The sequence below is a fragment of the Syzygium oleosum genome, unplaced genomic scaffold, assembly GCF_021117445.2.
Source record: "Syzygium oleosum isolate NSW1041296 unplaced genomic scaffold, Sole_v2.1 Sole_v2.09, whole genome shotgun sequence".
Classification (NCBI taxonomy): Eukaryota; Viridiplantae; Streptophyta; class Magnoliopsida; order Myrtales; family Myrtaceae; genus Syzygium; species Syzygium oleosum.
In genome coordinates, this window is record NW_026607493.1 from 7,738,561 (window position 1) to 7,758,942 (window position 20,382).

Sequence of the window (20,382 nt, forward strand, 5' to 3'; positions counted from 1 at the left end):
ATCTAATGCTACAGACCGACTCTGAGGCAATGATAATGATAGGAATGTTCAATATATCATGTGCCATGATAGACAAATTAGGATACCGTTGTAGATACGTCTTCGAGTAATCAAGAATAGTGAGATCCAAGTAATGCTTTATATCAAGCCTATTCTCTCCCAAATATAAATCTAATTCTGAGTTAATAAATTGTGAGCCAAGGTGTTCTTCACTCTCAAGTAATCATACTCATCAATATTGTTCTGCGTATTCTCAACAATGTCCTCAATTGAAATAGTATCTTGAATAGTTTAAAATGTATAGTGATCCTCAATTAAATATAAATTTGTTGTGGGATATCTAACTCTAGAAAGAGAGTAGAAATATCATAGAAAAATGCAATTTTTTGTTTAGCTCTTACCCAATCCTCATGTGATTGACACGAGAGAAAGTTCAATGAGAAAATGCGTGTTGAAAGACAAGCACACCTTCAAGTACTAGGTATGTAGAGTTCTATCTACTAGCTACATCTTAACGTACCTTTTTATGGCTCTTTAAGCACGACTATAATATGTTGGATTTCAAATTTCCCTTCTCTGTTTCATAAAATTTTACCACATCACTTCTTGTTGCATTCCTTGATATGTGCTTCACATTGGAGTTGAGGTAGCTAAGCAAATTTGTAATAGCCTCAAGCTGCACAAAAGAATATATGTAATTGTGTTTGATTATTGCTCTTGCTAGCATGTCTCTAAGCACACTTAAGCCGAATTGTATCATAGAGAATCGTCAAGATTGGCCTCTAAATTGGGACAAGTACGTAAATAACATATCAAATTTTTTTGTCCCAAGGTTAGCCATGTAATTTAGTTCGCACTACTTATAGTTAGACCTTTTTCTTGCCATCATCATCCGTGCGGTTTTTCCAATTCAGAACATACATTCAAAGTGCATCTTTTCGATTGTTTATCAAATGGAGTTATTTTCCTCATCCTTATAAACTAAGGATGTGACTCTTCTTCTATTGGATTGGCGGTTGAATATCTTTCTTGATTCTCGTTAGATCTTGACATGTCAACTAATTAGTCAGAGAAAACATGAATCAAGTTGTATATACTGAAAGGCAAGATAACATATTGTATTTTTATCAAACACTTGGCGGTGCTGATTCACATCCCAACCCAATTATCAGCCGTTGAAATAAAGATTAGCCATGACCATCGGGAACTGTCAATAACGATATAACATATAGTTTCAACAGCACTGGATATCAGAGAGTTCTGATTCATACAAAAAGTAGCAAACGGCATTCACAAACGTTTTAATATCCCCACCTAATCATGAATGGAAGCCACAACAATAAAAATTGAAGAGTACAGTTTTATACTGAGAATCAAGGACGCACCTGTAATGGTCCCAAGCTCGGTGGAGGACGAAGCGAATGCCTTCGGGTCAAGATTTGGCGCGACCTGATACAACTGCGAGAGTGAATGAAGAAGGTTGTGCTCGTGTGTGCAGGAACGAGCAATAGAGAACAGTAGTCTGATAGGACATTTACTTACTTTCCTTGTATTTAAATGGGCCAAAAATGGGTTCGCTAGAAATCCATCAAGACTCAATCTGGTTGAATTTAATTTTTTAAATCCACTCACTTAACTCTTTAAATGTTTTTTTTTTTGGTTAAAGTAAGTAGTAACTCTTTAAATGTTTTTTTTTTTGGTAAAGAGTAACTCTTTAAATGTTTGAACAACCCATATACAATAATAAAAATATGAGTCGAGGAATGTTATCCATGACCAATTTTGACACCTCTAAGTGACAGTAGTAAATTATGGGCTCGCGGAAAACTATTGGGACCAAAGCGACATGCGTCCTCTATCAGGAAAGATATCACGGGCACGAGAGAGATGCTTAGAAAGGGGTAGTCTATACCAGGTCGGAGATGGGAGGTCCACTGAGGTTGGAATACATTCATGGCTGCCATTACTAGAGCCTGGACTAAGAGGGTATCTTGGACAGCAACTTGTGCGGTGAAAGCCGATGCAGTGTTGGAGTTGGCGAATACTTCGGGGACTCTTGTTTCTCACACCGGGTACGCTCACGTGAGCTTAGGGAAACTGAAGTGTTATCCAACGACATGTGACCCCTGCGTGTGGAATGCGGGGGTTCGGGGGCAGCGCCCCCGACACGGGTGTCCCGCTACCCGGTCAGCGGGCGGGGGTTCGGGGGCAGCGCCCCCCGAGTCAGCGGACGGTTGCCCCGCTCGCCGGTGAGCGGGCAGGGGCTCGGGGGCAGCGCCCACGAAACCTCAACGAGTTTGGGCTGGCCCGTATGGTGCGAGATTAAGAGATTTCGTATAGGTTTAGGTTTTGGGCCCGTTTGGGGCACATATATATTTTGCTCGTTTTTCTGATCATTGTAACGAGTTGAGTGGCTATAAACCGAAAATATAGTGAAATCTCTTTGCAGGACGTAACCCTAATCGAGGGTGAACCTGGATAAATTCGTGCATCGTCTATTTTCTCTGATTTCTGCGTGATTGTTCTGTTTCGGTTCTCGATACATCCCTTCATGCAGTACTGTTTGCTTGTCAAATAGCGTACCAACTGAACCAGCTAAGTCTTGATCAAGTCATTTTTTAATAGCAGAAATCATAAAAGTTTTGTCAGTTTCTTATAATTCAGTTTGGATGCGATTTATACAAAATCAGTCCAACCAATCTGCTTATTTTATGGCCAGTATGCCTTCGAACCACCAACTCCAAAATTTTGGCATTTACTTTCACCGGACAACATCGATGTTGCGCTGTCTCCCCCGCTAAGGATTCTTCTATAAAATTGAACCCCACAAGAAGCCAAAGAAAAGCAAGTGACTCACACAAGTTCTTAGTTCTTACTTAGCCAAGGCACAAGAAGAGCTTTCTCAGTGTGTGAGAGAGTGTTTGGATAGATGGGTGAAGAATTGAAGCTATTGGGTATGTGGGGGAGCCTGTTTAGCCGGCGAGTCGAGATGGCTCTGAAGATCAAAGGGCTTAAATATGAGTACTCGGAGCAGGAAATATTCCACAATAAGAGCGCTTCGCTTCTCAAGTACAACCCAGTGCACAAGAAGGTACCCGTGCTCATCCACAATGGCAAACCCATCGCCGAATCTCAGGTGATTCTCGAGTACATTGACGATACATGGAAGGACCACCCGATCTTGCCACAAGATCCGTACGAGAGAGCGATGGCTCGTTTCTGGGCTAAGTTCTTGGATGAAAAGGTAATCATCTCATCTTAAAATTGAGGTTGATGCTCTCTGTAACGTCCTCATTTAGGGTGGAAGATAATATTAGTTCATCATCTGTGAAAGTAATGAAACCGGCCAGGTATTATGGTAAGGTAGTTGCGGGATAAACAGGGTTGGCTTTGACTAGTGTGGAAGACATTGAAAAGTGCGAGATTCGAAACTGTGAAGTATGTATTTGCCAGGTATATATCTGGGTTTTGAAAGACTAAGCATTCGAAAGTCAACAGGTATCGTCAAGAACCATTTCTGTAATTAAGTCCTTCATACGTCTGAGGAACACCGAACGTACACTAAAGCTTGCACTAGAGCACATGGGCATCTCGCGGTTTCAAATTATAATATTGCAATTAATATTGATTGAGGCATCAAGCGTGCACTGAACGAATCTACCTATGATTTTTTTTTTTATGTTTTAAGTAGTGATTGTCTTGAAGTATACTCATATATCTAGTCATCAAATACGAAAGAATATGCGTTTTCTAAACATCATGAATATACTTCACAAAATGAATAATCATACCGGAAGTCGTAGACCATTCATGGTAAAAAGGTAACAAAGTCATAATCCTTTTGATTAATGCAATAGTCCTAATCTTATCGAGAAGAGATGTAACGCCATGTCCTCCGAGCTATGGCTTTCATGACTTCTTTGACAAGACAATCTTGAAAGGGGCGTATCCAATTATCATATGATCTGAAATTATATTACACAAAAGAGAGAGAATCAAGGATTTGTTACATTTTATGTACGAAAAATATTTAGGATTTGAATTTTCAATGTAGTCTTCCTCTCGATGATGATAATTTTAGACTTCGATCACCACAAAAGTCTGAATTTTTTAGTTACAATATGTGATAACAATTTCTCTTGCTAGATTAATTCATGACCACAAGATCATTTGATCAAGAAAATTATGTTCTTTCCACTATAAATAGTGCGTGCCAGCTCTCTGGAAGGCCTGCATGAGCGTAGGGCCCGAGAGGGAAAAGACACAGGAGGAAGCATGTGAGCTCTTGAGCACTCTCGAAGGCGAGCTCAAGGGCAAGAAGTTCTTCGGAGGCGAGAACATCGGGTTCGTCGACATCGTGGCCGACGTGCTCGGGTACTGGGTCGGAGTCCTCCAAGAAGCGGTCGGGGTCGACGTCTTGACCGAGGACAAGTTCCCCGTGCTGTGCAGGTGGGCCGAAGACTTTCGGAATTGCCCGGTCGTCAAGGAGAATCTGCCTCCAAGGGACAAGCTCTTGGCCTTCTTCATAACTCAATCCGAGATGTTAAACAGCCTTCAGCAAAAGTGAAGTGCGAGTTTGGGGTCGTCCTTGGGTCGTGGTGTGATTGGGTTCTTGTGTTCGAGTCAGGGCTTTTTAGTAGTAATAAAGCTGATCCAAGTGGGGTTTTAGGGGTCTTGCATCTTGATAGTGGTGGCCCGTGATAATCATGGTTTACTTAACCATCAATTTGCCGTAATTTGCGGGTGTTCTACGTGCTATATATTTCCTTTTTTAATTGAATAAAGGAAGTTCAAAATGCCTTTTTTCTTCATGGGCATGACGAATGGATCAACCAGTCTAGTTGACGAAAAGCTAATGCTATTTGTCGTACTTCTAGTGCCCATAAATTTTCATAATCACAATGCCGTGGTGGTCTCTGCTTCTGTCAAACAATTGATCCAAGAAACTTCGAATTCTCGTCGTTTGATTTAACGGATGTCAAAAGGAAATTAGCAATGAGGATGCACCATCGCCCAAGTCCAACTCCATCGGCCTCGGAGCCCTAAACAGCTTCATCGCCACACTCTCCTCCACCTCCCCTCCCTCAACACCTCCGCCTCCTCCCTGGACCTTTCCGCCACCATTGCCCCGCCTTCGCCAGCAGGTCCGCCGACTTATATCCCTCCCCATCTGGCCCTCCAGCTTCTCGAGGAAGTCCGCCATGGTGTCACCCTCTGGCTTCGACCGTGTCGATTTCTCATCGTCAGAAAATTTAAGAAATTCGGGGATTAGGATTTAGTTTAGAGATTTTGGAAATCGGGGTTTAATTAGGGATATTTGGATATAGAGTTCAAACAATTTTGGACAAAAATGTCCCTTTCCATGGCACGAATAATGGCGTGACATGCACGTTGTTGTCCGGCAAAGATTTGTGCCGCCGATATAATGGGGTCAATTGAGACAAAGTCACCAACTTCAGGGGCTAATTTGAAGACACCATTCCAAGGGTACTTCGGAAAAAGTCCCACTTCAAGGGCTCTTTGTATGGAATGACATATTCTACCCCATTTATATGAAACTAGTTTTTTAACCTGACAATATCATTAAACATGCAAAATTACACGAAAATATAATAATCTATGATCAATGACAATATGGGATAATCTAAAGTACGATATAATTTTATAAATAGCAGTACTGATGCACATACAATGTGTATCCCTCTGGTCCATCACCTTTGTTCTGGGCCGGCACCAGTGTTCCGCATTTGGGTACTATGGACCAGTGTTCGAGCACCCGGGTCCTAGGGCCTGGTCGTTGGGGACCCAAGCCCGACGACCCAGCCCGAGGCCCCGGGGTCCTAGGTCTAAGCGTCGGGAATGTTGGTCTGAGCGTCGGGTCCTCGAGTCTGTCAATTAGGCACTGGGGTCTAATCATCCGAGATAGTCTTGTAGCAGCGAAGATCAAGCCGTATTCTGAAAATTGATTTTCAGTAATTTGAAAAAGGAAGTTGTTTTTGTGATTTTAAGTATAGATTTTCTGCTGATTAGAAAATTTTCTTTTCCGTTTTCTCTTCTTCTTTTTCCACGCGATCCAAACAATAAAAAAATAAGAAAAAAAAATTCCAATACTTGAAAGTTTACGAAACAAAGGAAGCCCCAAAGTAAAAGTCACCATTCAAATCTAGGCTCCCAAGTCCCACCTGCCTGCCGGTCCAAGTGGAGCACCACTAGAAAATTAGGAGTTCAAGTCCAAATTGGATTACACCATCATATGATAAAACTTTGTCACTTTCTTACAATTCTGTCCACGCTGAACAGTGTATTAGACTATCTCCACCTCTGAATTGAATATTTCTCATGGTGTGCTATGGATCAAAATTGACTTCAGCCAATCTGCTCAATTCTTGGCCAGCAAGTCTCGAACCACCAACTCCAGAATTTTGTGTCATTGACTTTGTTTGAGTGAAAATTTTTAACGTAAATTAGTTTTTTGAAATTTTCACGTATTTGACTTGCTAAAAATGATCACCCAACAGAAAAACATTAACAATTGAAGAAAATATGCATACTTACGATTAAGAAAATGAATTCCCTAATGTGAAAAGGAGAAAATATTTTCCTAAAAAAGGATTTTCCGGAAAACTTTTTTCTTTATCGCAAGATTTTCCCAAAACAAACATGCCCTAATATTCAACCCTATAAGAAGCCAACCAAAACATGTGACTCTCACAAGTTCTTACGCAGCTACTACACAAGAAGAGGGTTTCTGATCTAGCAAAAAAAAAAAAGAGTGTTTCTCAGTGTGTGGGAGAGTGCACGACTGTGTTTAGATAGATGGGTGAAGAATTGAAGCTTTTGGGTGTGCGAATCAGCCCATTTAGCTGGCGAGTCGAGGTAGCTCTGAAGATCAAAGGGGTCGGATATGAGTACTTGGTGGAGGAGGACGTACTCCACAACAAGAGCGCTTTGCTTCTCAAGTACAACCCCGTGCACAAGAAGATACCCGTGCTCGTCCACAACGGCAAGCCCATCGCGGAGTCTCAGGTGATTCTCGAGTACATCGACGAGACATGGAAGGACAACCCGATCTTGCCGCGAGATCCGTACGAGAGAGCGATGGCCCGTTTCTGGGCTAAGTTCTTGGATGAAAAGGTAACCATCTCATCTTTAAGTTGAGCGTGATACTTTCTGTAAGCCACTCATTTAGGTTGAATTAACACCTAATTATGCAAAAGTTGAAGTGGACACGAGAGGATTGATGTGCTGATCAGAGTGACAAGTCCTTTGTGTTACAAAGAAATGAAAGAGCTTTGTGACTATGAGTGACATGAAGACCGGAAATATTAGTTCATCATCCGTGATAGCAATGAAACCGGCCGGATATTATGGTAACGAAGCTGGGGCATCTCGTATGTTCAATCCGTAAGACCGTGATTGATACACATGAGCGACTGACTAAGTCTATGATTCTTTTCTATGTATGGATTAGTGAATGCCTTAATAGTGACCTCATATATCTAGTCTTAAAAGGAGAAACAATATGCATTTTCTTACCACCATGAATATAAACGATACGGCAGGCACTGACGTTGACAATTTTTTTTAAAAAAAATTGAATTATACTTTCTTTTTTTTCTTACTATAATTTTGGTCGGCAAGGGTTGCACTAGGTGAACCGGCCGCTGGCCAGGATTGCCTCGCCAGCAGCCGGCGGGGACACAAAGGCCCTCGACAGATCTGAGCAAAGCCCTCGCCAGCCGCAAAGGCCTCGCCCAGTCTAGGTGAGGGCGCGAAGGCCCTTGCCCAAATCTAGCGAGAGCTTGCTAGCCCATGCCCAGTGGCTGACGATCTTCACCGGCTAAAATGAAAGGAAAATTAGAAAAAAAAAATTAATAAAAATTGTTTGTATTGGCGCCGGCCATGCCACGTAGGATGGTTGGCGTCACGTTAGCAATTTCCAATCAAAATTGGATAGTGTACTCAATTGAAAAAATATGAACAGGTTTAAGATTAAATTGGCACAATTGAAAAGTTTATGATTAAATTTGCACCAATGCAACATGTTTAGGATTTTCTTTGTACTTTCCCCAAAATATATTGGACTTGAATTTCCGATATGATCTTCCTTACAATAATAATAGTTTTAGAATTTGATCACCACCAAGGTATAAGTTTGTGAGTTACAATCGGTGACCAGAACGCCTTTAGCTAGATCTAGTTCATGATCACGAGATCATTTGACCAAAAACAATTTCGCTCTTTCTACCTTGAACAGTGCATCCCAGCTCTCTGGAAATCCAGCATGAGCGTAGGGCCCGACAGGGAAAAGGCACATGAGGAAGCACGTGAGCTCTTGAGCACTCTCGAAGGCGAGCTCAAGGGCAAGAAGTTCTTCGGAGGCGAGACCGTCGGGTTCGTCGACATCGTGGCCAACTTCGTCGGGTATTGGGTCGGAGCCATCCAAGAAGCGGTCGGGGTCGACGTCCTGACCGAGGACGAGTTCCCCGTGCTGTGCAAGTGGGCCGAAGAGTTTCAGAACTGCCCGGTCATCAAGGAGGCTCTGCCTCCAAGGGACATGCTCTTGGCCTTCTTCAAGGCTCACCACGAGAAGATAACTAGCTTTTACAAAAATAAAGTGTGAGGTTTTGGGTCATGCTTGGGTCGTAGTTTTATTGGGTTCCTGTGTTTGTGTTCTGGCTTTTTGGTCGTAATAAAGCTGATTCTAGTGGTACGTTAGGACTCTATGGCATCTTGGTAGTGATGATCAGTAATAACGAAAAAGTCATGGTATAATTAAGCATCGTTTTGCTGTGATTTTGTGGTGTTCCACATGCTATATGTATGTCCTCCTTCTGGAATAAATGAAAATCCAAATGCCTTTTTCCTTCTTGTACAATGTGCATGATGAATGGCAAGTCTGATAAGCTCTTGCCAACTGTCTTAGACAGATTACTTAGAGTTTGGACATTCTGGTCATGGGGTTCGTTAGTCGACATATGTCTTGAGAGGTCCATTTCGAGAGTTAACGAAAAGCTAATGGATTTTGAGACTGACCAACTGAATTACTATTGCTATTCAGATTATCTCATGCACTCCAAAACTAGACATATGAAACTTATGTCTGCCATTGTCTCTTATTAGAATTAATGGAACTTGCTGAAATAAACATAAATACAAAAAAACTAAAATTGGATGAAGAAAATTATACCGGTGGATCTCATACATACACAACATTCACTTATGCTTTACGCAGTTGTTCTCATCCACATTTCGCCCTCTTCAACAGCGTTTGGGGTAACTTAAATCACAAAACTTCGTACAAAGAGACGAGCAGCATTGTAATCTTACTACTAACATGTGTGGAGAATCTTGTTGTTTTTGTTTGAGGCACAGTGAATGACAAACCCTTCATCCTCTATTTTTCACGTGATCTTGATTGGAAGCTTGAGAAAGCAAATGACATTATTCTTTTTTCTTGATGGTGGGTTCAATCAGATTTCGCCCGACTAATGCTCGAGGATCCATGAACACCCTGCTAGTTAAGACCCAGTTAAGTCATTGGTTTCGCTTGGACAGATTGCCCACAAGAAATCGATAGAACTCCTCAGACGGAGGGGATCGAACTCGCGACGTGGAGTCGCATGCTGAATCCCGTCCAACCGAGCCAACTGCTTGGGGTTAAGATGATGACACTATTGTTCATATTGAATGACAAGTTTTTTCACGATTATGGAAAATAACATAGTAATATAATAATTTAAGATTCATCATAAAATAGAATAATTTAAAGCACACTATAACATATATCAAAACTATAAATATTTTGTAATTAGTAGTAACTCTGCAAATACAATGTGTAACCCTTTGTTACGGGATCAACACCAGTGTTTTGTGTTTGGGCACCAGGGACCGATGTTCGAGCACCCAGGTCCTAGGGTCAAGTCGCTAGAGACCCAACTCAAGCCACCGAGTTCTCAAGTCCAAGCGTTAAGAATGTGGGTCTGAAAGCCAGGTTCTCGAGATTTTCTGTCAAGTACCTGAATCTGATTATCTGAGATGGTCTTGTTGTGGTGAAAATCAAGCGGTATCCTGCAAATTAATTTTAAATTTTTAATAGGAAATTATTCTCCTAATTTTAAATTAGATTTTCCCTTTACTATCCGTTTCCTTTTTCCACATCCAAACATCAAAAAATAAGGAAAAAATCTTTCCACACTTAACCCGTTTTGCAAAACAAGTGAAGCCTAGTGAAAGCCACTTTAATTAACCATCGTGTCTACCGTAGCTTTCTTGACCCCAGCTAAGCCACCAACTGCCCGCCGGTGCAGTGGAGTACCGCTAGAAATCAGTAGTCATCTTGCGAATGACATGCTAAAACATTGTATCCAACCATCCCTATCTCTAAACTGAATATTTTTATTTGTGAGTAGACCTATTAAATGAGTCTTAAAACTCATATATGACTTATTTAAAAAATAAATGAGTCATAAATTGATCAATATAACTTTGAAGAGCCCATCTTAAATGGATCTTAAAGTTTTAAGCCTATAAATCAGGCCGGAGCGGGTTTTCAGAATACCCAACCTAACCCAAAACACTACACATGTGTGCTTGACCCGGACTAACCCGACCCGAACAAAAACATAACCTTAACAATCTTGTTGGGTCGGGTCGGGTTCTTGTTTCAAAAGAAAAACGCAGCATTCATTCGATCAATCCACGCCATTTGTCATAACTTCGTCATTCAGTACAAGTAAGTTCAAAAGAATACAATTTTCTTTTGCCCAGGATCAAACTCTCGGGGGAACGGTGTCATACCGTTGTCGCCTCTTAGGAACTTGCTGGAATTTGTGCCTCACCATTGATGGAAAGCCAAGCTGGACAGAACAACACTAAAACTGCAGCAATGGCAACGATGGAAGACCATCAGCAAATTCTCGCTGCAAAACCCATCCTTTTGTAGTGGATCATCAGCAGCGAAACAAAAGCGAATGCGAAGGTGAGCATGATGGAGGACGTTTTTTTTTTTGTCAGAACGATGGACGACGTTAGCGCTCTGAAGGTCGACGAGTCTCGCCTGAGGATCGACGTCGGAACAAGGGTAATTCTTCCGAGTGCTGAGAGCCAGAACCTTCTTAACCAGAGGATTCGACTCTTAACCCTCATTTTCATTTTGCTTCCAGGGATCTGAAGACATCGCTTCATCCCAGCTCCCAAAACTAGTTCATCCCAAATCGATCCCCCATCATCATCGTGAAGCCTCCGTCATGAGATTCATCATGATGGTCACCTTTGCGGTCGGCAATTCAAAGACGCCTTGGGCCTACTGGAGGACCATGTGAGCGAGAGGAGGAAAGGAGACTACGATTCTAATTGTGTTCTCGCCGATGGATGAAGAAGGCGCACTGGGTTCATCCTTCTACTGTACGGTGGTTGAGGGTAGGGTTTGCTATTGTTTCTGTGTTTGGGCTCGGGTATAAAACAAGCCCAACAGATTCATAACAATACCCAATCCTTTTTAATGTTACCCGAAATAAATTAAGGCTCAACCTGAAAAGGCTGAAATTTTTCGGGTCAGTCTGTGTTTAGTCGGGTTCTTTTTAAATGGGTCTTAATGAGTTGAGTGTGGAACCCATTTCCAACCCACTCATTAAGCCCATCCATTTTTATAAAAATCGAATTTTTTTTATTTTTCTTTTTTCTTTTCTTTTCTTTCTTTTATATTTTATTTTTTTTATCTTTCTCTTTTCGGCCGGTGGCTGGCCACGGCGACGACCGGCCACCTGCCACAAGGGAGGAACAACCTCACCGGCCTGTGGCGAGGCTTCGACCTCGCCAATTTGGCGAGACTTGAGGTCGCCAGCCTCGAGCAAGCTCAAGGTTGCCGATCTGGAGAGGTCGAGGCCCTGCCGGCCTCAGGCAAGGTCAAGCTCACCTGAGGCCAGCGAGCTCGAGTCTCGCCACAGGCCGGCGAGGCCGAGCTCGCTTGATTCCGGTGAGTCCGAGGCCTCGCCAGCCTTGGGCAAGCTCTAACGCGCCGAATCTAGCGAGACTCAAGCTCGCTGGCCTCGGGCGAGCTCGACCTCGCCAGATCCGGCGCAGTCGAGCTCGCCCAAGGCTGGCAAGGCTCAGCTCGTCGGAATCGGGCAAGGTCGAGCTCGCCTGAGGCCGACGAGGCCTCGGCCTCGTCAGATTAGCGAGCTCATCCTCACTCGTGGCTGGTGGCCGGACGCCGACTGTCGTTGTGGCCGACCACTGGCCAAAAATAAAGGAAAAATTAAATATTAATATTAAAAATAGTTAAAAATTGGATTTTAAAAAAAATAAAAAATAATAATTAAAAATTAAAAATTGTATTGTATGAAAATGTTTTAGTAGTATAATTTTTAAAAATATATAAGAAATAAGTTTTCCTATATTGAGTTAAATATAGAAGTGTTTTAGTAATATGGGTCGGGTCGGATATGAAGGAAAAATTAAATATTAATATTAAAAATAGTTAAAAAATTGGATTTTAAAAAAAATAATAAATAATAATTAAAAATTAAAAATTGTATTGTATGAAAATGTTTTAGTAGTATAATTTTTAAAAATATATAAGAAATAAGTTTTCCTATATTGAGTTAAATATAGAAGTGTTTTAGTAATATGGGTCGGGTCGGATATGGGTTGGGTATGGATCGGGGTGGGTATAGATCGGGATATTTACATTATAAATAAATGGATCATAAACGGGTTAATGGGTCAATTTGGGTCGGATCATTTATGACTCGGTACAAATCCGACTCGATCCACCCATTTAATAGATCTATTCGTAAGTGATGTATTTATGTTCAGCTCAGCCAATCTGTTCATTTCTTGGCCAACAAGTCTTGGAAACTGAAAATTTTTCGTAGAATTGACTTCGTCTAGACAACATCCACCAATAACACTTCATTTAGATTTTGAAGCATTGACTGTGACCAAACAACATTGATGTTGATGGGCTGTCTTCCGCGCTAAGGAATCTCTCCAATTGAACCCCTATAAGAAGCCAACGGAAGAACACGCGACTCTCACAAGTTCTTATTAGCCACTAACTACACAAGAAGAGAGCTTCTCAGAGAGTGTGAGAACCCGCGACCTTGTTCGGATAGATGGGTGAGGAATTGAAGCTATTGGGTGCGTGGGGGAGCCCGTTTAGCCGGCGAGTCGAGATAGCTCTGAAGATCAAGGGGGTCGAATACGAGTACTCCGAGGAGGACATATTCCACAACAAGAGCGCCTCGCTTCTCAAGTACAACCCCGTGCACAAGAAGGTACCCGTTCTCGTCCACAACGGCACACCCATCGCGGAGTCTCAGGTGATTCTCGAGTACATCGACGAGACATGGAAGGGCAACCCGATCTTGCCACAAGATCCGTATGAGAGAGCCATGGCTCGTTTCTGGGCTAAGTTCTTGGATGAAAAGGTAACCATTCTCGTCTCAAATTTGAGCTTGATGCTCACTGTAACGTATTCACTCAGGTTGTGTTAACACTTAATATGCAAAAGTTGAAGTGAACACCAGAGGTTTAATGAGCCAAGCAGAGTAATAGCTAGAAGATAACATTAGTTCATCATATGTGAAAGTCATGAAACCGGCCAGGTATTATGGTAATGTAGCTGCAGCATAAACTGCGGGGTTGACTTTGGCTAGTGGGGAAGACATTGAAAAGTGCGAGATTCGAAACTGTGGAGTATGATAGGCTAAGCTGAATCTTAGGGTCGAGTACTCGTACTGCCTGTATTTGCTGGGTTATATCTGGGTTTTGAAAGATCAAGCATTCGAAAGTCAACAAGTATTGTCTGAAACCATTTCTGTAATTATAGTCCTTCATACGTCTGAGGAACACTGAACGTACACTAAAGCTTGCTCTAGAGCACATGGGCATCTCGTATTTCCGATCCCTAACATTGTAATTAATACACATGGGCGACTGACTGAGTTTATAATCCTTTTTTTATGTCTGGATTAGTGATTGTCTTAAAAGAAACCTAATACATCTAGTCTTAAAAGGAAAAAGAATATGCATGTTCTTAACATCATGAACATACTTCAGAAACCAAGTAATCCTGTCGGGAGTAGTAGACCTTAATGGTAAAAGGTAACAGGGTCATTATCCTTTCGATTAGTGCAACGGCGCGAATTTTATTAAGATGAGATGTAACGCCAAGTCCTCCTAGAAATGGCTTCCTTCTAGGCTTCCGTGACTTCCAACATGACAATCTCGGAAAGACCATACTGTATTTGCATAAGATTCGAGATTATATAGCAGATAAGAGAAAAGGTCGAGGATTTATTACATAAGGGGTACGAAAATAATTAAGAATTGAATTTCCGATGTAATCTTCCTTTCTATAATAGTAATAATTTCAGACTTTGATCATCACCAAAGTCTTTGAGTTGCAATTGCTGACCACAACCTCTCTAAGCTAGATCTACATCATGATCAGTAGATCATTTTTCACCATAACAATTTGTTCTTTTTACTGTAAACAGTGTGCGCCAGCTCTCTGGAAATCCTGCATGAGCGTCGGGCCTGAAAGGGAAAAGGCGCATGAGGAAGCACGTGAGCTCTTGAGCACTCTCGAAGGGGAGCTCACGGGAAAGAAGTTCTTCGGAGGCGAGACCGTTGGGTTCGTCGACATCGTGGCCGACTTCGTCGGGTACTGGGTAGGAGTCATCCAAGAAGCGGTCGGCGTCGCCGTCCTGACCGAGGACGACTTCCCGTTGCTGTGCAAGTGGGCCGAAGAGTTTCAGAACTGCCCGGCCGTCAAGGAGAATCTGCCTCCAAGGGACAAGCTCTTGGCCTTCTTCAAGGTTCAAGCCGAGATGATAACTAGCTTTTATAAGAATAAAGCGTGAGTTTTGGGTCGTCCTTGGGCCGTAGTTGGATTGGGCTCTCTCTGTCTTGTGTTATGTACTTTGGTTTTAATAAAGCTGATTCGAGTTGGTATTTTAGGAGTCTATTGCATCTTGACGGTGTGGTGATGGTCCGTGATAATGATGAATCATGGTTCAATTAAGCATCAATTTGCTGTGATTTGTAATATTTCGCGTGCTATATGCATGTTTGATCAACAAGCCTGATGAACTCTTACCGTCTAGGACAAATAACTTCGAGTTTGGACAATGAAATCGTAAGCTCTTTAGAATTGAAATCCACAAGAAATTAGTAGCACTCCGTGGTCAGAGTGGATGGAACTCAGGACGTGGAGTCATGCTCGACCCTATACCTTACTCAACGGAGCCAACCCCTTTGGGGCTAAGATGATGACATTATTGTTCTTATTGAATGATAGGTTTTATCAAGATTATTCGAAACCGTTTCTTTAACTGAGGATAACATTAAACATGGAAAATTACACGGTAATCTAATAAATAATAATATGGAATAATTTAAAATACACTATAACATTCAATATAACTACAAAAAAAGAAATTAACTATTGTAACGAGGCACATATAACCCATAATTCTTTGATCCACATTGCCGGAACTATATACAAAGAGCTAAACGAGAATTCTAAGATGTACTAATATTACCGAGTGCATCAAAGTTGCAGTGTTGTCGATTCTCCCGAGAAGGCCATAATTACCGTGAGCAATTACATTGATGATGAGGAATGCATTTTGCCGTGCCATTGATGTTTTTACTTACTCTGCTATTGTGGTCAAGCCTAGTTGAGAAATTAGGTACGAGATGTAAAACAAAAGAAAAGGATACGCTGATTCCGACGGAACATACTCATAAACATGAAATAAAACCAATACGAGACAAAGGATCATTACTCATTTCATCTTTAGAAGTTTTCTTTTCACAAGTGAAATGGTGAGACTAAGATCTGATAGGATGAGAAACAAATGTGAGAGTAGATACGGCATAATCCAAAACGCCGAAAGAAAAACTTAGATGGCTGCAACTTTAGTGGAATCAAGGTTATATAGCATTTCACTTATACATGCCCATTCTATGCCGACCTTGACAGTAAGCCTTGTTGCATTAAAGTCCCACGTCGAATGTGTGTGCACGAAATTAAGTGGTATATAACCCTAATTCCGCAAAAGTAGAAGTTCTCTAGACTCTCTCATTTAATGTGTCAAGGTTCTCCATCAAGATTCGCGTCTCACCTTGTTAGCCAAGTGGGATGGTTTGGAATACGTGGAGGGAGGAATTCTCCTTTTAGTGGTGGTGGAAAATGGAGTTGAGGGTGAACGTGGGTGAATAAATTTTACTGAAAAACCGAAAGTAACCCTTTGAAAGTGAGCTTAACTCACTGATGCTTAAGGATAAATGACCTAATGGACGATAAAAGCTTTCATAGTTTTTATTTGCCAGAATCTTATCTAACTTTTGAAATCATAACTATTACAGAATTAGAGAGGACAAAACATTTTTGGACATCTCATCTCCATTCCATTGTTATTCTGTAGAAGTTAAGGAACCGGTGGGCCGTGTAAGCCCGATCATCTTTTTGGTGTGAGTTTCAACTTTTCGGACGCTATGCAATGCTAAGCTAAAAAGAGGGGGCCTATCACTTCACTTTGGACAGACAAACACAAAGTCCGAGTCCCTCGAGGTTATGTGGCCCATGAGTCTCTCCTCTCTTCTATGCCCAAAATTTGGGCCTCGTTTCGCTCGTCTTCTAATTGGATTCTATCACGTAAGAAGAGCCGTTTCGGTTCCTATTCTTTATTACGTGAGAATGAGATGAGATGCCGGTTCCTTTCGTGCAACCTGTTCTTGCGTATGCAGTTGGTGTCCTCAGTCGATTTATCTACTCCGTACGTATCCCTCGTCTTGAAGCTCAAAAATGAATTCTGCAGTATCTTAAGTCGTCTCTTGGAGAAGGTACTTGATATGCCCCCAGCAGACGTCTTCTTGGATTCCTCCAGCAGACATCTTCTTGGATTGAGAAAAAAACGATTCCTTACCTGTAGAGACGGAGTGCTTCCTACGAGAATTCTCATATTTACGAGATTTGATTTTAGGACGAAGTTGCTATCCGCGCTGCGCACACCAAATTTCTAGCACTATGATTTCCGTCCTTTTTATGTTATTTGATTCCAAGGCGAATCGATCGAGCCGAGAAGAGAGTAAAAGGGTAGACGAATGATACTAAAGGTACCCGGATTCATTTATGAAAATCGATTCCCCAAGTTATGCGAGGTTCTTATCGAGTGTTCGAATGCGATCTCTAATTCGAATACTCGTCCATATCTAGTCATATCGATATGCAGACCGTCGGTCTCCATTCCACGGTAGATCACATAGGGTTTACATCAGACGTATCATTACCCCTGACGAGGACCGATTAAAGGGCTGGATCACATGCCTAAAGCTAGGGGCATATGGTCGTTGCTCTCTTTCTAGACGAGCACCATATACACATCACAATTGTCAAGACAGGAAGACACAGAGACCCTCCAACACAAAGTACACGACAAAACCTTGATTAAGGGACGCAAAACCCCGCTTTCGCCCGCTAATTAAGGCGGCCTTGTTCCACAATATTCCATTCACAGTTCCAGACCCCCCCATTCCGTGGGCCCATTCTCTGCTCAATCGTTGTTTACAGCTAATCAACTACTAATTAAATAAGCAGTCCAACTCTGCAGGCTTCTGATCCGACCTGCCTCTCTCTTTTTCTTGCTGGTGCTCTGTATTAAAAAAAAAAGGAGTGCAAGAAGATCTAATAAGTCACGGAAAAGTTTGTTGGAAAGTGGCAACTGTCGCTCTGTCTAATCCCCTACATTTTGATTGTTTATGTTTTATAGTCCTATCTGAAGTATTCGGATCGAGACAATCGAGTGTGATTCCAACTACTCTTCGTCTCTCGGCCGATCAGAGATCTTCGCACGAGAGAGAAAGTCAAAGCAATGGTTCTTTTAGGAAGTAACTGAATGAGCAGAGAGAGAGAGAGAGAGAAGAAATGAGATCATTTGACCCAAAATCATCTCCCACTTACTGAGAAAATGGCTCCAAACTTTTAAGAACCTTTCCATTTTTTGTTCGACGTAACTCAATGAACCCGTCGTAAGTGAATATGTAACATCTAACATACATGATTCTCTCCTCTTGAACGTTCAGCAACAACACGATTACAAACAAGTGAACCCATGTCACGAGACGGTCATTTTTCAAAATATCCTCGCGGTCTGCAAGCACGAGAACACTCTCTGGCGGAGCTTTTGTTTCGAGTACCACCGGGGATGCGTGCGAGAGGGATTTCCCCTTCGGTCCAATGAGGATGCGACGGGTGTGTACCCGACAAAAGTCCGTCGGGCGAGCAGCCATCGACTTAATTACCATTACTTGGAATGCCATGCCATAGTTGACTTGATCAAATTGGAAAAGGAGCATCTTGTGATGACTGGCGACTATAGCTAAGCTTAGCTTAGCAGAGAGGCACCGCTCCCCCGAGTAGCCCCCCATAGGGGGAAAAGCTACACCACGAGGGCATATGTCATTATCACTAGCCTCGTGTCCTTCGATCTCATGAGGATTCTTAAAAGACATGTGAACCGATGGGGGCCAGGGAATGATCTTTTGCTGCGAAGTTGGACTAATCGTTAAGATAGCAAGCACGAGAGGGAGAGAGAGAGAGAGAGGGAGAGATCATCAAAGGGGGAAGTGGAGACACTGCTATGGAGAAGGAAGAGAGAGGAAGCTGGCCTACCCTTGGCTTTTATGAGGCCCTCCACCACCACCACCCCCACCATTTGAAAAAACGGTGGAAGAGAAAGGAGGGACAAAGGGCAGGGAAAGAGAGGGCATGATGCCAGCAACCTTGAGAATCACTCAAAGAGCAGAAAAGAAAAAAAAGCACCCGTAATTATTATTAAATGCAAAAGAGGAAATTGGGAAATTGGAGGTTGGGGTTTTTGTCAGGCGGTTGATAAACTAAAAGAGTGATTGCCATCATCGCGGGGTCATACGTTGTCAGCTGGGCCGGAGACCAGCTGGATTCCACTCGACACCAGTCATAGTCCACCACTCACGGCTTCGATTTATCATGCAACCCATGATCCGCTGCGGGAAATTGATTCGTGTCTCTTTCTCTACCCCCCCACTTCTGGTTTTTCCTAATTCGGGAACGTATTTAGACGTGAATTGGGAGGCACGCGATCGCTCTCCTTCCTATCACCATCCCATCCATCCATCGATGGGGGCATTGGAAGAGACGCGCAGGGAAAATTGCCCCACCAATCTTGAATTTATTGTCCGAACGTGAATTCGAGTTTAAATCTTTGTTCGAAATGTCAATATAATCATTTCGATGAATTTTCGTCGGAAATCGTTGATCAGCCCGTCCTATGCGGCACACCGTTGTGTTAGCGATTTTCGGCGAAAATTGACGACAATGATTGCATTGGAATTTTGCACGGCAGTTTAGGTATGAATTGGAAAAATTAAAATGTTCGTGACTGAATCGACATACGTGCTATAAGTTTAGGACTGACTGAACGATTTTCGCAAGATGAGAGATATTCGGAAAAACATCTTTCGAGAATTTCGATCGATGGATGAGCTCGGCTCCATGTGAGATCCATGTACAAACCTTTCGATTTTGCCAATTGAGTTATAAACATTTTCACGATTTGCCAATTGAGTACATCCGGCCAATTTTAACTGGAAATCGTTGATGTGGAAGCCGACCATATTATTATTATTATTATTATTATTATTATTATTATTATTATTATATTTTTGTAATGATCATTTCAATTTTTTCTCATTTTTCAATAGGTATTGTATGAGTGTTAATTTGTTTTTGGCTATTAAGGGCAAAAAAGTGATTTGACTAAAAAAAAGAAAGAAGAAGAGTTACAATTTTTTGCCCTTGAAAAATCGCTTGCTAGGCATGGCAGACGGCAAAAAGACGGAGGATTGACGATTATAGCATTACGAAAATTGGGAAATTTTTGTTTAACAGTCGAAAGTAAAAAGGACAAAGTGTATCACCATGAAAGTTCAGGAGATTTTTGTATAGTTTTTCTATTTTCATAATTAAAGGAAAAAAGTAGAATTTTCTTCGAGAAAAAGAAAACCCGACTGAGATTGTAGACAAATTCCAAAGTTCATAGCAATGTTGTTCAAGTCACGCCGGCCTTCGGCAAGGGCTGCACCGATCGAAGGCAATGATCCTCTCGGGCAAGGTGCTTGACTGTTGTCGGAGGGCTGCACAACACAAGGGATGTGGTTTTTGCCTCGATCGATTGTGCCAGGTATCGTTGGAGTCTCTGCCCTGCCCTAGTCTCGGCAATTTATGCCCCCCCTGCTTAGGCACGTAGCCTAGCCAAAGGGGGCTTTGGAAGGGACACTTTCGGGGGACTACTTTAAGCAAAAGTCGGTCAAGTTACGAACCTGTTTCGA

The 20,382-nt window shown here is 42.1% G+C and overlaps 3 protein-coding genes across 3 annotated transcripts; all 3 read left to right on the plus strand.

The window, feature by feature from the left end:
- The first annotated feature begins 2,770 nt into the window (after positions 1 to 2,770).
- On the plus strand, positions 2,771 to 4,730 carry LOC115690867 (glutathione S-transferase U8-like). The gene is made up of 2 exons (XM_030617351.2): positions 2,771 to 3,244; positions 4,208 to 4,730. Exons 1-2 carry the CDS (start codon positions 2,930 to 2,932, stop codon positions 4,565 to 4,567), a joined length of 675 nt encoding a protein of 224 aa, XP_030473211.1. The 5' UTR covers positions 2,771 to 2,929; the 3' UTR covers positions 4,568 to 4,730.
- Positions 4,731 to 6,702: 1,972 nt separating this feature from the next.
- Positions 6,703 to 8,871, plus strand: LOC115690845 (probable glutathione S-transferase). The gene is made up of 2 exons (XM_030617337.2): positions 6,703 to 7,134; positions 8,258 to 8,871. Exons 1-2 carry the CDS (start codon positions 6,817 to 6,819, stop codon positions 8,621 to 8,623), a joined length of 684 nt encoding a protein of 227 aa, XP_030473197.2. The 5' UTR covers positions 6,703 to 6,816; the 3' UTR covers positions 8,624 to 8,871.
- Positions 8,872 to 13,033: 4,162 nt separating this feature from the next.
- LOC130134356 (glutathione S-transferase U8-like) lies at positions 13,034 to 15,055 on the plus strand. Its single transcript, XM_030617342.2, has 2 exons — positions 13,034 to 13,433; positions 14,505 to 15,055. Exons 1-2 carry the CDS (start codon positions 13,119 to 13,121, stop codon positions 14,868 to 14,870), a joined length of 681 nt encoding a protein of 226 aa, XP_030473202.1. The 5' UTR covers positions 13,034 to 13,118; the 3' UTR covers positions 14,871 to 15,055.
- Positions 15,056 to 20,382: the final 5,327 nt, after the last annotated feature.